Source organism: Centruroides sculpturatus, unplaced genomic scaffold (genome assembly GCF_000671375.1).
Source record: "Centruroides sculpturatus isolate CEXI.00-Female unplaced genomic scaffold, Cexi_2.0 scaffold692, whole genome shotgun sequence".
NCBI lineage: Eukaryota > Metazoa > Arthropoda > Arachnida > Scorpiones > Buthidae > Centruroides > Centruroides sculpturatus.
The window spans coordinates 408,432-427,054 of record NW_019384902.1 but is presented as its reverse complement, the minus strand read 5'-3'; the positions used below and the strand labels follow the sequence as shown (position 1 = coordinate 427,054).

Sequence of the window (18,623 nt, the reverse complement as noted above, 5' to 3'; positions counted from 1 at the left end):
AAGACTATTGTATCGTTAAAAATTATTTTTTTATTTTGTACAAACAAAATAAATATATTGAAAAATATAAAAATAATAAAAAATTATACTTCAGATGTTAATTTAGTATCAAAAACGTAAAATATTTGAGTAGCCCAAGACATAGCCAAAGATTGAAGTGCCACAGCACTGGCGAAAATTTAAATTTGTTGACTGAAATTCTTTCGGATGATTGACTTTCGGAAAATCGACGCTCTACTGTATTATGTTCATAATTAACAGTTTAAAACAAACTATCCATTTTTATCCTTATTCTTATTGTCACTTCACTACCAGAAAGTTCTATCTAACATTCTCTGTCAATCAGAGTTTTGTCTCATAGGGTTATATCAACAACTACATTTTATCTGCTGTTTTATTATGATGTTTTCTTGTCACATTTATGAAGCAGGAATGAAATCAGATTATTCTATCTATAAAATCCTCAATATCAATAGCATCAGAAGGTTCTATCTGCATAGAAACTTCTGATTTCAATATGACAGCCATGTGGGGAGATTTTCCATCAAATTTCTACATTTCTAGTATTGTAGCAGATAAGGTAGTGATTGGCATAAAATACGGATCCAGATTTTGATTCCAGTAATGAAGGTAAACATTACCATGATGTATGATATTTATATTATATAGCACCATTGTAAATCATAGCCAAGGAAAATGCTCATAAAGTATTAATAGAAAAGATAATAAATTTCATGATTCAGTTGCATGTCTCAAGATGTACACACATAAATCCTTCTTTTTCTCAAAAACATCCTGACTTGGGATATGTCATTTTTCCAACATGCCCCTCAATTATAATAACTGTATGTAATTGATTTTCAATCAGTCAATAAGAAATAATTAAGGTAAACGCACCGGTAGTGGACACTGCACGAGTAGTGGACACTTTGAACTTCAAATATGAGTAATAAGGTTGTAGATGGCTTCACTGTTCAAACATACAAAGCATTCAATAGACAGAACTTCTGTTTACTGAATGATTTGTATGTTTGAACAGTGAAGCCATCTACAACCTTATTACTCATATTTGAAGTTCAAAGTGTCCACTACTCGTGCAGTGTCCACTACCGGTGCGTTTACCTTAATATGAAATAAAATTTTATGAAATTTTATGCTTCCTTTATCCATTGTAAAAATAAAATTTATTTAAAGGTTAATGAAAGAATCAATCTTTGTTGCAGATTACTCTTTTCTATCTATGAATAGAAAAGATCATAAGCTCTATGGAAGAATGGATCTATGGAATGGATCTATGGACGCTCTATGGATAAGAAATTGCTTGAAATAAATAATTACAGGAAACAATCTAAAGTTATAAAAACATCTAAAATGAAGACCTTAGAAATCTTACTTATGTCTTAAATTATTATCTGATAGATCTTTATACCATTTTTATATCTAAAAGATTATTTAAAGTTATTTTCATTTTACTCTCTTATGTTACTGACAAATATATATTAATCATCTACTAAAAAACATGAAAAGCTGTAATAGTTAAATAATACATGTAAAACCGGAAAAATCTCATTCAGTTTTTTACAATCCTGCACATCAGAAACATTTGTTTGACTTAATTAAAACATTCTCTCTCTTGCTCTAACTGGAATATTTATAAGACACACTATTTTTCCAGCATTCATTCAGTATTTTGAACTAATACTTTTAATACTTTAGAGAGTACTAATTAAATGAATTTAAATTATTTAATTACAGTGAGAAATTATTTATTGTGGCATTATTATAATGCCAGTCTGCAATTTTTAATCATCTTTTAACTTGAAAAAAGTCATATGACTTCCAGTCCAGATTAGAAGTTCATATATGGTTAATTGGGTCTCCAGTCCCTAAGATTTCCATATCTAGTCTGAATTTCCATGTAACTCCATTCTCAAGATTAATAAGAAGCGATCGATATACAATAGGATGGACAACAGTAGGAATGGATATGTCTGCATTTTGAAAATTGTAGGCCAAATAGAATTTATATAAATTATACCATGTGTTAAATGTGAAGACGATCCATCTCTAATACATTAATACTAACTACAAGATGTGGTTTATGCTCTAATAAATAAGAATTAGCAGTAGTTTTCTCATGTTATTGTTCTATGATTTTTCATTTTGATCAGTAATCTTAAAACTGTTTTTATATTTTAATAACAGATTTACTTTAAATTTATACTCCCTACATGTGACCATGATTTTAAATTCAATATACAAAATTGCCAACTCCAACTCTTCAATATTTAAATTTCCTGCTCGAATTCCATCATAAAAACTTAGTATTTATTAATAATGGTAAACCTACTAAAATGTTAAATGATACTAAAGTTTCTTTTTATACTGAGTTTTATTTCCATTATCACAGATATCACAATATATATTATTTCACTACATACTGTATTTTCATATACTAAACACAACAAAATAGCTAAAATATCATTAAAAAACAAAATATTCTGTAAATATCAGAAACAAAGAAAGAATTTGATATTTTCAATTGTTATTTTATCTATAAAACAAAGTTATAATTTCAGTACATGAAATTAATTTAAATCATATATAAAGGTTTTGTTTCATAAAAATTTTATCCACAAGATATTTAAAACAATTCTAAAAACTTTAAGAAATACAACAGAACTTATTATAAAATTCAAAATTCATAAAGATCTACTTATGATTAGTATAGCTTGCTTAAATAATTCTTACCATCCAAATCACTTCAGGATAAACAGCTTCTGTTAACACACCTCTCCCTGCAGTTATATAATCAACTAATTCATTTAAAGTTGCTCTTTTAATTTCCTTTCCTTTCAAATCTGAAACAGGATCCATAAAATCAAATACAACTGAACATTGCCGAAGTTTACGGATAAATAATTCCTCCTGTTCAGATGCTGAAACATCTGTAAGATAAATATCAAAAATTAAAACTGATTATTTAAAACAAACAAACAAAAAAATCTAACTTTTTAAATTTTCAACATTATAACTACATAATTATAAAATATACAAACAGAAAAGTTTCTTGTGTCTAACAGTGCATCCGAATTTTATCCAATTTAAGTGCATGTTTAGTACTGTATTAATCATATTAACATATTGCAGATAATAAAAATATAAATATCTGCTCTAATAATGAGGTAGTCTTCTCCTAAGTAATAAAATATTTTAATATGATTAATGCTATAGATGCACTTGAATTGAATAAAATTGGGGTTATATTGTTGGATACAAGAAACTTCTCATTTACCACATATATAATTAATAAATTTGATAGTCATGCATACACACTCATCATATACAAACAGATCACATTATTACATCTTATGCTTCATATTAATAATAGTCTAATGATAAAACTATATATATAACAAATAATAACTTTAATGTTAACTGGGAGCCTATTCCCATTATTTTAAATGAAAAAAATTATAATCCATTTCAAATGCAATTCAGAATCCCAAGCAATATCCTAAGACATGACCAAAATAAAGTAAAACACCTATATACAAGTATATGGATGTAAAATTCTTAAAATATCACTTTCTCATCATCAAACAATATATAGTAATTGCAGTAACAAGTGTACTTTGCATTATGTACCAAATGATTACTTTTGCAATGTTAAATGGCATATAACTTAACAATGCTATACAGAAATTTGTTAGAAAAAAAGGAGACTAAAATTTACAATAAAAAAAAAGACCTTCGTGTTTACCTTACTTCTTTCACACTGGATGAACTCAAGCTGGCTACTGCTATTAATGTTAGATATCAAATTCATACTGGGAAGCATCTCCCTATCAAGTATAAGTCCTATAAGCCATCACCTGCTGAATGTTGCATCATCTCCTAAAAGCCCAATAAGAGGTTGCAACAAGGACTGTGCCATCTTCTAAAGTCCTGGTCTTCCCTAGTAATGCTAGTAAGAAAGGACACCAATTGATATTTCTGTGCAGACTGCTGAAAGGTACATTGGGTTACTAAGAAGGACATAAACCCATTACAAATTGATGATGCTTTGGATTGCCTACATCGTGCAAGTTTTTTGTTAATGGAATTACTCTCTACTTTTTGATAGGCAAGAATGATGGATAAAACAGAGGAAAACTGCTTTTATGATATGAAATGGACTTTACAAATTTAAGTAACACCATTTGGATTACACAATGCTCCTGCCATATTTGAACAAATGAAAAATAATATGTTGTAAGGAATTCAAATGACATATCTACATGTGTTACCTAGATGACATCATTGTCTTTGCTGTCTCCTTCAATGAGCACCATTGCTGTTTACCTATCATCCTGATGTGTCTGCAAAAGCAAGATTCTAACTTAACCATAGAAATGCTGTTTTGGGACCACTGCCTACACATTTTAGGAAACTTGATGGACACTGCTGGTATTTGGCCCAACTCTGAACTATGACTAGCACACAAGTATTATCTCTGTTCAACTTAGTCTTGATGCTTCCACTGGGATCTCAGCTGTCAAGGATTAAGCCTAAAATACTCTGTAATGATATTTGGCAGGACAGAATAACTCTCTCAAGGTTGTGTTCACAACCAAAGATAAAGAGTTAGAGTTCAAATTTAACCAATTACCATTCACTTTACTTTTAATAAAAATGTTGATACCTGAGAAGTGCATTTAGTAAATGCTTATTGATTAAATTCTAATTCTAACTCTTGATCCCTAGTAGTAAATATAGCAGTCAGTGGTTCCACATGAACCCTTAACATGTCTATGCTGTTATCAAGTTCCTACAATTCTTCAATTTTTGGCAGATTTGTAACTTCTTATAACTCTGTTTGTACTATTGCCATTTCATCCCAAATTTTGCTACAAAATCTCAACCACTGGCCTCATTTTCACAAATGATTCACTGTTCCAATGCAATGAAGACAACCCTATGTCTGCCCCATTTGATGATGTTCATTGAAATGGCCTCTCAGCCATTTTGCATAATTGCAAATCTGCATAATCCTTCAGAGCAATTGCATACTGGACCTCATGATTACCTGCCAAGCATTCTTTAACTAAAGACAAACCTAAGGTAGGCTTATGAAGTAAGCAAATGTGAGAAGCCAAGGACTCGGGTAACCATTCTAAACCCTTCATTTGGCGTCGAGGATGGTAGATCCTCACTCAAGCATCACTGGATGGTGGGACCCGAGTGACGAGGGGGTGGATAAGCTGATAAGGTGTCCATTCTCATTTCAGAGAATGGACACCTTGACAGGTTGACAGGTTAAACAAAACAACGAATTTAATATGGAACATACCCATAAGATATCTTCAGCCATAACTTCTTCCATACACTGTTCATGTATTTATCAGTTAATTCTTGCCAAGTGAAGTCAATATTGCCCATAGCATCCATGAGGTTATATTTTTTTCCAAAACTGCATCAAACAAACATAGATTTAAAGAAAGTACACTTTTTTGCCACCTTTTGCTGATTGGTTTGTGTTCGCAAATAATCATATTATATACGAAGCAATGATATACCGCAATAATTTAAATCAGTGTAAATTTTGAGCTTTTTTTTAGGTTCGAGCAGACTGCATTATATTGAATCAGCATTAAGCAGGGTCTTACTGTATTTATATCAGATGCATTAGCATGCACAAAATCTATGAGAGATGTTCTTTCAAATCCTTAAAGATGGATGATGTCAATCCTTCAGCTATTACATATATATTCTGGAAATACATTGCCAAAATATTATGATGTTGATATTACTATTTTGAATCAAATTTATATTTTCTGTTTGTATACAATATGTTGACAAACAGAATACAATAATTAAATCCATTTCCACAGTGTCCTTGTAATCATATTTGCACTATACCATTATATCCATTTTTTCATTAAATAAAGGTTTTTCCAATTTTGTTTACTTTCACTTCTTCACCTATTAAATATTTTGATTTATATCTAATATTTCCATATCTATTTGTCTCTTCTGAAAATTGAAAACTTTTTTCACTCAAAATTACATTCATCTCCAAACAATTCCAAATTAAAAATGGATGATCATACTAGATAGAAAAAGCAAATTATTTGGATTAATATTAGTCTAATCATCTCCTAAAAGCTCAATAAGACGCTGCAACAAGGACTGTGCCATCCTCTAAAGTCCTGGTCTTCCCCAGTAATGCTAGTAAGAAAAGATTGGATTAAACTTAGTCTAAAAACTTTTAAAATAGTCCCCAAATAGTAAGTTCAAAAAAATAATTTTTTTAGTTATTTCATTGGACTTATTGTTTGGTGTACTGATATATCTAAATTTTTATTACAGTGCAATTCTCATTTTTTTTTTTTACAGTATTACTAGAAATTCCCTCATCAAACATGATGGAATACTTTTTATGAGAAAGCAGAGATTGAAGAATTGAAAGAAGCAAAGATTTCAAGAAATTCAAGAAGTGTTGCTAATACTTCTGCAAATTAAGTAGTTTATACAAAGAGCAACAAAACAAAATTTCAACTGGAGTAGACAAAAATATTAGGAGTTATAGAGAATTCACTTACACACATACAAACAGATGACATCCTTTATATTAAAATCTTTCTTTATAAAATTTCTTTATACACTACATTCTGAGTAACTACTCCATTATCTTTTAAAATATTTCTAATAACAGGCTCATTACATTGTTACTTCCAATTGGATAATAGAATGTCATGTAGTCACTATGGAAAGATTTTTTTTAAAATTTGTTATAGAAGTGACACGATGCAGCTATCTTTTTTAAAGTTTAATTTTAATGAAGTAAGTTTAAAATATGCTGTTTGCCAAAATATTTTAAAATGCAACTTAAGGGAAATTCTGTCGTCAAGAATGAATTAAATGAGGTCACTGATGTCATTGCAAAGTAGTGTAATCATCGATCCCAAATCAATAAAATGTTTATTCTATAGCTAATATTTCTGCAAAAATAAGTAGCCTATACTTTCCATCAGAACATAAAACAAATATAACCAAAATTTCATCTGGTTTGGACAAAAATTGCAGAATTATAGAGAATTCAGAAACACATGACAACTTTTATATTATTAATATACAATCTTTAGAATAGTGGTTCCGAAACTGAAATCTGCAAACCCCCAGGGTCCATGAGATCTTGTTGGAGGTCCTCAAGCCCATTTCCTAAAAATGTTTTTATTTCATTACATAGCAAATATTTAAAAAATATTATTTAAAATTATATTAAGCTTTAAATGAAAGTTGATAAATTCTTATATTATATATTAGAATGATATACTTCAATGACTTTGTAAAATAAAAAATGTTGGTTCTTTTTATTAAATTTTGTAATTTAATAATTGTTATTTTATCAAAAAGTTTAAATTAACACAATTAAAAACCATCAATAAATAATAAAAGATGCCTCAGATGCTTATCATCATTATAATTTATTAATTAATGACTAAACTAATAGCTGAAAATAGAGATTCACCAAAATACATCTTTAACTAAAAAGGATTCATCACCTTTCAAAGTTTAGGAACCACTGCTTTAAAATAATAATAGAATAAGGCTGACTATACACTCTGTCAAATAAATACTGGGAATTGTTAAATAAAATACAAAATTTTAGTTTAATCATCTAAATTTATTTTGTTGCCTTCAAAATAGGTCCCATTTGATGCAATACACTTCAGCCAATGAATAATCCAGTCATCAAAACACTTCTTATAAGTGCTCTGTGGTATGGCCAGCAGCTCCCTCTGCAAATTTTGTTTTATTTCTTTAATCAACCCAAAATGTTTTCCATTAAGTGGTAACTTGAGTTTGGGGAAGAGGAAAAAGTCACATGGGACCATATCTGGTGAACATGGTTCTTGATTGATGACATTCATTGAGTTTTTGGTTAAAAATTTGCATACAAGGGTCGATGTGTGAGACCACACGTTATTGTGGTGCAACATCCAAGAATTGTTCTTCCACAAATCTGGCCTTTTCCAGTGAACATTCTCAAATGCCCAAGTAATATTATTTGTTGACTGTCCCTCTGGAAGAAATTTGAGTGGACAACACCATGTCAATCAAAGAAAACAGTCAACATGACTTTGATTTTTGAGAAACTTTGACGTGGTTTTTTCAGTTTCGACTCATTCTCAAAGTGCCATTCCAAAGCTTTTTGTTGTCAAACTCATAAATCCACATCTTGTCAGCTGTTATCACGTGTTTTACGAATGTAGGGTCCAAACTGGCTCGTTCAAGCAACTTTTTTCCAGTACTCTTTTTGAAGAAAATCCAGCTCCTTGAACAAGTCATGCTGTGACACGTTTCATGCTCAAAACTTTCAACTAAAATGGTGGCAAATGGATTCATGAGGCATGTTCAGATTCTAAGCCATCTCTCTCAAGCTTGAATGACAATTTTTCACAACCATTTCCTTCACTTTGTCAATGTTTTTGTCAGTTGAAGATGCTGAAAGTCGATCAGAATGAGGCAAGTCTTCCACCATTTCTCGACCATCTTTAAATGTTTTGTACCACTCATATGCATATGTTTTGAATAAAGCTGACTCACCATAGGCTTATGCAACATTTTCAATGACTCAGCACAAGAAATTTCATTGGCAACACAAAATTTAAGGCAAATTCCTTGTTCGATACATGATATTTGTCATTTAAAAATCGTAGAGCACACTTCGCATTCTATAATGAAACCAATAGTTACAAATAAACTGGTTGACAGACGGTACTACAAATTTACGTAACAATTAAGTACACTAGTACCAACTTAGAGAAAAAAGTTTGTTTTCATATCTTTTACACAGACTTTTAAAATGGACAATTCCTGGTATTTATTTGACAGAAAGTACAGTAGAGCATCGATTATCCGACTCAATTGGGGACTGGGGTTGGTCGGATAATTGAAAAGTCGGATAACCGAAAAGTATGAAAAAATCCATTATTAGTGTAGTATATTATTATATCCCATGTAATTAGTATATTAGTATATCGCTATTAACCTACTTCGTGTTGAATTTTCCTCCATGTTAAGCCTATCAAATTTTTTTTAAAAATAATAATTGTCGATATTGTATCGTTAAAAATTAGAAAATTAAGCCTCGTTTAAATACTGGCTCCCTCTCATGGTCAATCCAGTGTTGCCAGCTAAAACACATAAAAATAATATTAAAGTAGCCAAGACATAGCCAAATATTGTAACGCCACATCACTAGCAGACATTTGAATTTGCCGACTAGAACACGGTCGGTTAACCGAGGTGACGGTTAATTGGGGGTCGGATAATTGATGCTCTACTGTATATCTTTCCACATTGACAGAACATTTTTTTCCAATGACTATTTAAAAATGTATATGTACTAATTGATCTTTATTGGTAAAAAAAAATACATATTAAAATTGGAAATCTACACCTCTGTAGCATAATTTATATAATTTTTTGAGAAATATATATAAATTTACTCCAATGACTATTTAAAAATGTATATGTACTAATTGATCTTTATTGGTAAAAAAAAATACATATTAAAATTGGAAATCTACACCTCTGTAGCATAATTTATATAATTTTTTGAGAAATATATATAAATTTACTAGAATTATTTATTAAAAAGCTATATTTACAATTTTATATTTATGATGAATATCATAAAATCAATAAACATGCAAAAACCACGTACAGTTTTCCAGCAGTATAAAGTTTTAAATTTACACAACTGCAAATGTTTTCATGAAACCAACATGTAAGCTGAGAATTCTAATTTAAATTAGAAATTAGAATTCAAAATAAATACAACCTCACCATAAACTGGAACTGTAGAGTCACGAATCACACCTAAATTCAAACTTTCCAGCAAAATAAAGCCCAAAATTTAAAAATCAATGTTTTCGGCCACTAAATTCATTCTATTTATAGAACGGTTTTTCAGTTTTTATTTCCTGAGGAAGGTCAATAAATTTAGTGACCAAAAACGTTCAATTTTTAAATTTTGGGCTTTTATTTTGCTGGAAAGTTTGAATTTAGGTGTGATTCACAAATTAGAATTCTCAGCTTACACTCAAGCCTGAAAAAAAGCCCCTGAAAGAAGCTAAAAATGTTTTCTATTATTTAAAATTAGAAAGAACTTTGTCCTGCTGGAAAAGTGTATGTGGTTTTTGTATATTAGCTAGATTACAACTTTAAAAGTATTTCATAATCAATTCTATTAATTATAATGATAATTAGTATCTATTTTTAGTTTTGCTTATGGTAAATATTCATCTATATGAAACTGAAAATATTCACTTAAATAATAAAATGATTTTAAAAAATTACTAACTTAATTATATTATTTTGAAATTTGGATTATGTTATTATTATTTTTAATAATTATAAATCTAATCTTTATGAAAACTGTTTTAAGTAAGATGATAATCTTTAAATAAGTTATTATTTCAGTGAATACTCTAAAAACAATGCTCTATCTACAGTTTTCATTAATAAAATATATGGCTACTATTACAAATATTTATTATGATTTATGAAGTCATAATAATATTTAAAGAATGATAACATGTCATTTTCAAACAAATATAACTGAACTTAGATAGAGTAGATTAGTACTAGTATTAGTAATAAGTAGAATTAAATGCAAACATATACAAGTAACAAAACTGTAGAACTTTATAGGCTAACTAGCAGACCCTGCCACGTGTTGTTGTGGCTCTATTATGTATCTATTATAAATTTATAACACTTCCCCGTGGGAGGGGGAAATTTTTCGAAAAATTTCTTCTTAGTGTACATTCTGTTGACGTACCCTATTAAAACGCAAAAAACCGCATCTAAAATAGTATAAATAGAAGCAGAGTTCTTTACGGTAAGCCTTAATCCTAACCATCTCCCTTCAGTGGGGGGAATTTCGACAAGTATATTATATAAAAACACGTGCGTATTCAAATGCAGAGTTGTGTCAAAATTTCAAAGGAATCGGTAGAAACAAACAAACATTACATTTTTATTTAAATAGATAGATAGATGATGATCCGCTTTAGTTCATTTTCACAGAAAAGCAAACTTAGGGTGTCGTACTCGTAGCGCCATCTGTTGGACATAAAAGCCTTAACCTAGATTATATATTTTAATTTATATGAATGTTTAACGGAATAATATACAGCCTATGTCCACCCTGAGGTTCCATTCTAAATATTGGTGAAAAAATTTTTGAAATCGGATGAGTAGTTTCGGAAATTACCTGCTGCAAACAAACTTATATACATACATACTTACAAACATTACCTCTTTATAATATTAGTATAGAAGTATAGACTATATATGATAAATAATTTTATAGTGTAAATTTACTTATCATATAGAATTATCTTATAAAATTAATGCTCTTAATTCTTGTTACATTCAGTGAATATATTTAGATATCATCATCAATTCTAAGTAAGGCTGCCAATTTTCTAAAAAAAAGCAAGCTACTTCAGGGACTGCAGTCAGAAGTTGCCACCCCCTCTACCAAATAATCTACTATTTTATTGTCAACAAAGTACCATTATTAAAGTTTAATATATAGAGCATACAAAACTACAAACTTACAAAGTACAGAAACAACAATTACCTATTGGTAATTGTTATTTTTGTTTTTTAAATACTTTTTGCAGTCTTACTGCAGCCAGAAGTTTATAATTTCAAAATAAAATGCAGGATAATTCATAATTAAATCTGACACAGATTTCTGATTTTATAAGTTCTGGTCTCATTCTATTTTTTTTGTTTTTTTGGTCTAAGTTCTTCATAATATTGAACAAATTCTTGACAAAAACAGAAAATCCAGCATCATTCATTACTTCTTAATAGTTTCACTCACCATTTATTTACTGTTTGTTACATCAAAATCAGTCTCTTCTTTTGTACTGTTATCAAATATTTGCTTGTATTTAGACATAAAATTCTACAATTAGAAGTTTTGTTGTTAGGTGGTCAAATTGAGTTTATTGAGTTTAAAAATTGATCCTGATCAAGTACTTGAAGTCTAAACATAGTATAGGTGGAATGGAAAATGGGTTGTAAAAATAATAACTCCAAGTGGAAAAACTAAACTTGTTCATGTAAAATAAATTAGTAAATCTAAACTGGTCAGTAAAAAATAACTTGGTGACAACCATAATTCTAAGTGAATTATGTTAGTAGATTTGGTTGTATTGATTAGTTAATTTTTTTTAATTTTACAGTATTTTATGGACAGTTGAATTTCATTTCAAGATTCTTAAGAATTAAGTAATTTCAAACTAAATTCCTTACATAGAATTTATCAAGTATTTTTATCTCATTTTGAATTTTATCTTATTCTCTATTTGATATCTGAAATTATACAAAACTATAAAATAATTTGAAATAAAAAAATATTAATATGGAGTGAATATATATAATATTTTTTTGTATACAGTAGAACCCCAGTTAACAAACGTCCTGGTTAACGATTAAATCGGTTAACGAACTTTTATTTTGGAAAATTTTTGTCTCAGATAACGAACAAAATTCGGATAACGAACTTAACGGCTTTTTGTGTCAAATTTGTAAGCTTGCCGACTTTTAGGGAAAATCAGTTAATCGTGTGTCGGTGATGGTCTAGGGTCCATTCGTACGTTGGTGTGGCGGAGGAGACAAAGATGACAAGTATTTCACAGTGAAAATCATTTATTAGAACGGGAAGATGCTTACATATTTGAGGTAGTTGGAAATGGCTTATCTACAGTATTTTCTCTTGGCACTGAGGAGTGGCGTATCGCTGGTCCTACGATAGTACAAGCTGATCAGTCGTAGCCCCAGAGCAGACGAGATGGGTTCGCTTGGTCACAGAAGCGATGGTAGGTGACAGAGCTGCAACAACTGGAGTGGTCCATAAGACATAACACAAATTTTAGCGGGCACGACTTCAGGCTTAATCCAGATGAAGACGACACAGATTAATTGCCATAGAATTTTTAAAAACTGCATTTTGACCTTGGGATTTGGGGTTTTTATAGAATTTCTTCCTTGAATCTCACCTTACGATTGGTCCTGTGTCCCATTCCTCGCTTCCCGATTGTTTTCTTCTTTGTCTCCAGGTGAAAACCGAAACCAGATCAGGTCACGAGAAAGGTTTGTTCAGAGGCGTTTATTTGACACCTGTTCGTCAACTCTGATCAGAGATTGATGATAAACCTATAAGCCTTTTGCTCATAATTTAGCCTATTGTTTCTGCTATCTGTCATTTTAGAACTTTAACGACCGTATGTGATGTTTTTATACCCATCAAATCTTTCCCCTTTTCCGAAAATTTAACCTAGATCGAATGTTTATGAACATGCTTTCCTATATTTTCATTAAAGAAAACCCATTTTACAAATAAAATTACAAAAATACTGACGTCTAGAATGGATTAATTGTATTTGCATTAATTTCTATGGGAAAAATTGCTTTGGTTAACGAACGGACTCGTGGAACGGATTACGTTCGTTAACCGGGGTTTCACTGTAGTTTACTCTGATAAATACTGTTATTAAAAAAACTTATTTATAGCTGTATCAGTTGTAATACAGTAGGGCGTCGATTTTCTGAATCAATTGGGGACTGAGGTTGTCCGGATAACTGATTTATGTACAAAAAAATAGTTTAACGTATCCAATGTCAAAATTTTTATCCGTTGCATGTCACTTTGCGTTGAATTTTCGTCGATGTTAAGCCTAACAAAGACTATTGTATCGTTAAAAATTATTTTTTTATTTTGTACAAACAAAATAAATATATTGAAAAATATAAAAATAATAAAAAATTATACTTCAGATGTTAATTTAGTATCAAAAACGTAAAATATTTGAGTAGCCCAAGACATAGCCAAAGATTGAAGCGCCACAGTACTGGCGAAAATTTAAATTTGCCGACTGGAATTCTTTCGGATGATTGACGTTTCGGATGATTGATTTTCGGAAAATCGACGCTCTACTGTAATTCATTTGGCTAAAATGAATTATTTAAGAAAAACTGTTTCATGCATTCTGTTTTCATCATTTTTACATTATAATAGTAAAACTGTTTTATAAATTAACTTCAAAATGACAATTCACACATTAACTACTTATAAGAAAAAAAATCTCTATTTTATCTAATAAATTTATATATTTATACATTTATTAGATAAATAGAGATTTCTTTATTTATTTACTATAGAAAGATTTTTCATGGAAACTTTACTTCACTGTAACAAATTTTAAACTTTGTTTTTATTTTTTTCTTCTGAGAATTTACAATTTGGTACATAAACAATGTCCAACTTTATAAATTGAAATAATAAAATGATTTTTTAACTATACTTTGATCAAGTTAGATAAGTTATAGTTTGCTTTACAAATAAACAATCTAACAAATGTTGAAGATTATATAAAACATTTTTAGATTAGATTTGAGTTAACACTTAATGATAACTCAAAACCAAAAACTGTTTTTAAAATAACTAAATTATACTGTTGCTACATTTGAATCTAAAAATAAATCATTTTTAACATGTTACTATGTTATGAAAAATAAGAGAGATGGTAAGTAAAATAAGGGTAATGTAGTTCCAGTCATTGCTATTCAGATGATTTAAAGAATATGTCGATTTTAAATTATCTGAACAAAAATCTTACAAGGAGATTACCAGAGTTGGTCTTCTCTGATCTGGCCAAGTTTGGTAATACAATATATCATAATACTACCCTTTCAGTACTGTCTTTGATGAAACTCTCAAGCATTCAAAAGAAAAATGAGCTTAAAAATCTCTTGGATAAGAACCTAAAATGAAAGGTTTACTCTCCCATAAGACTGTTCCAGAGGTACAGTACGGATGATGAGTGAAAACTATGTTTCTTCAATTATTTTTGTGATTTAAAAAAAATAATAAAATTATCTGTGTTCTTTACATGATGTATTATATGATAATTCAGTGCATGATCGGTTAATGAACAGTTAGGATAGCAAACAAATCAGATAATGAACACTTTCACAAAAGATTTTTATGTTTAGACAATGAATACATGTTCGGATAACAAACACTTCACAGAACAAACATAAAAAAAAGCGACGGAAAATAACAAATACTGACAGATTTTCCCTTGTCTTCAGGTAACAATTTGAAACCTTTTGAAGAGTGGGAGACATCAAAATCGACACTCAACCTGATACTGATTGGATAGTATTTCCCCGAACTTTGAAACTCTATTGTAATTCCAGCTTTTCGTTTACTTTTCTGACAAATAATTTTTTATAGTCTTTGCAAGACTGTTGGGCACTCGTTAAGTTTTACGTAGGTTTTTGTTTTCTAAAGGTTTAACTGACCTATTGAATATTTGTTAACATTTTAACATCAAAATTTCATTCGGACCTCACATTTACATAATTCTTTCGTGCGCTAGTTGATTTCTGTTCTCTGAATTTTTGTGAGTGCTTTTCTGAACTTTTTATTTCAAAAAGAAATTGATAATATGGAGCCTAAAAGAGTGGTGTGTCAAGAACCATGCTTACCATAGAAACCAAGCAAGAGATAATAGTCAAGGTAGAGAGTGGGCAGATGTCTGATGTTGCTAGGCAGTATGGCTTGAACAGATCTGCAGTAGGCACAATCTTAGCTAAGAAAGATATAATCAAGAAGACTCAAGGAGCCAAAGGAGTAATGAAAATCACATCTGAGAAACAAAGATGTGCCATCCATGAAAAAATGGAAAGATTGCTTTTAATTTGGATAAAAGAAAGGAAAATGAAAAAAGATGTAACTAGCATGACTATCATTTAAGAGAAAACTAGAGAAATTTTTGAACAACTGAAGAAACAAACTCCACATTCATCACATGAGGAGATAGAATCCAAGGTTACCGCTTGATAGTTTGCAAAATTTAGATCTGGCATTAAACATATGGTAATTCATGTTGAGTCTGCTATTTCAGATAAAGAAGCTGAGAAGGTCTGTCTGAAATTTGAAGAATTCATTAAAAAAGGATATTGTCCACAACAAATTTTCAATTGTGATGAAACTGGTTTATTTTGGAAGCACATGCCAAACTGTACCTACATCACGAAAAACAAGAAAAATATTCCTGGGCATAAACCCATGAAAGACCGATTGATGTCACTTTTGGGAGCTAATGCTAGTGGTGATATGAAGCTTATCCCACTTCTTGTCTATCACTCTGAGAACCCTAGAGCATTCAAAAAAATTCCATAATTAAAGAAAGACTGCCAGTGATGTGGAGATTGAATAAAAGGGTTATGCAGACTCTTTTCAAAGAATGGCTGTCTGAAGTTTGTGCTCCAAGCATCAAGGATTACCTTCAGACCAATGAATTGCCATTAAAAGCACTGTTGATATTGGACAATGCACCAGGACACCCAAAAGATCTTGAAAATAATTTGCTGGAAGACTTTCCCTGGCTGACAGTTCAGTTTCTGCCTCCAAATACCACTTCGTTGATTCAATCAATGGATCAAGAGGTTATTGCAGGTTCAAGAAATTGTACATTTGAGCACTGTTTCGTCAGTGTTTTGAAGCATGCCAGTTCTGCATAATGATGACATTAAAAATGTTTTGGAAAGAAAAATTTTATATTCTTGAAGCTATACAGTTCATTCAAAGGACATGGTCTGAAATCACTCAATGACAGTTGAATTCTGCTTGGCAAAAGCTGTGTCCTTCCTGCATTCAGGGAGAAAGAGATGATGTTCCTGAAATTATGGATGAAATTGTGACAACTGCTAGAGATCTGGAATTGGAGGTGAATAAAGATGGCATTAAAGAGCTCATAATAAAATCTGAAACTGATCTGACAACAGAATGTATGTTTGTTTGTTTGGTTATGGCAATGCAACACTTGGGCATTCTGCCTAAGGGGATGCCTTCCGGGAGGTCTTTTTAAGGAAACTGGCCCCTATTTAAGCATTACAGTCATGAAAAAAACCCAGAAAACTCCATGTGGCCAGCCCATCTGAGCAAGGTGCAAACCCATGACTGAACTCCCAATGTTCAGGGAATGAAGACCACTTGGCCACTGGAGGGCATCTGATGACAAGAACTCCAAGAACTTTTGAATGAAGAACACCAAGAAATTCAGCAAGATGTGTTTTCTTCTGAAAAAAGAGGAAGACGAAAGAGGATCAATGCCGACATCTGCTATTAAAGATCTTTCGAAGAAGTGGGAGAATGTCAGAACAATGGTCTTAGAATGGGATCCAAACCTGGTTGAGATTAATAGGCTTGGGGATCTCTATGATAACAATGCTATTAATTACTTTCGAAAAATTCTGAAGAAGAAAGAAAAGCAATTGACATTGGACAGATTCTTTAATGTCCCACAATGGAAAAACAACATGACTGATAAAAATGCAAGACTGTGTATATGTATTTTTATTATTACATATAAATAAACATAATAAGAAAGTATATAATTTTTTTTTTTTTTTTGGGGTCTCCAGAACAAATTAATCAAATTTCCATAAAAATCTATGGTAAACCGATAATCGGTTAACAAACAATTCAGATAGCAAACACAGTCTTGGAACAAATTATGTTGTTAACCGATCACCCATTGTATATTAAAAGCAACATAGCCAAATGGTTGTGTTGCTTTTAATATACAGTGGATGGGTTTAATATAAGCTGTTTGACTACTACACTGTATATTGTAGGTTAGAATCCTAATTTTTTAAAGTTTTTTGCTAATGTGCATTGAAACTGATTTTTAGTGCAATGTAGTTTCTTACTTTTAACAAGAGAAATCAGTATTTTGTAGTTATAATGTTTGTTATACAATAAAACATTTCAAATTATTCCATTTTTTCACAATTTTTTGTAATAGATGTCAAGTATAAAGTTCTTTTCTTGTTTAGTCTTGAATTGTTGGTGTAACAACATAAACAAGTTGTTACACCAACAATTAAATATGAACTCATTTGGTGATTGATTACAATAAGAACAAATTAGTAGTGTCTTGTCCTTGTACATCACACTTTCTTGCTAACAATAGAGCTGTGCCAGTCATCTATCTAACTTTTTTCGAGGAAAAATGTTTGAATTGAAATAATGTGACTTCTGGTTTGCACTGGAAGATCATATATAGTTAATCGGGACCTCCTGCCACTAAGCTTTCCATATCTGGTCTTGTCTTTCCTCTAATTTTGTTCTTGAGATTAAGTAAGAAAAGACAGTGGGAATTTATAGGTCTACAATATTTTCATATTGCAGCCCAAAAAGTTTGTACTATATAACTCCCTTAATTTGCTCATGTAGCTATACCAATATTTTGATGCTTGAAAAGAGTTTTGTTATTATGTAATCTTGCTATACATCTTTCTAGAAATTAGTGTTTCAAATGTTGAATAACAATTAATAAAATGTTTAAGGTTTATGGCAAATAAATGTTTTAACAAAATACCAATTTTCTTTATTAAATTTGAAAAATAATTTACACAATAATCAAATACACATTAAAAAACATTAAAATAAAGTAAGATTGAACCTGCAATGTATAGTATAGTAGTTGAACACCTTATCCACTTAGCTTTACTATTTTTAACATATTATCCATATAACA

General features: G+C 30.3%; 1 protein-coding gene and 1 pseudogene across 1 annotated transcript in view; one reads left to right on the top strand and one right to left on the bottom strand.

Annotated features, from left to right (window-relative positions):
* Positions 1–18,623, bottom strand: part of LOC111631503 (serine/threonine-protein phosphatase 2A 56 kDa regulatory subunit epsilon isoform-like) — a 44,876-nt gene that overhangs the window by 18,851 nt on the left and 7,402 nt on the right. The window contains exon 2 of the mRNA XM_023375758.1: positions 2,752–2,948. Within this exon, the coding sequence (XP_023231526.1) occupies positions 2,752–2,948 (197 nt within the window). The remainder of the gene's footprint in view (positions 1–2,751; positions 2,949–18,623) is intronic.
* On the top strand, positions 15,713–17,525 carry LOC111631504 (annotated as a pseudogene).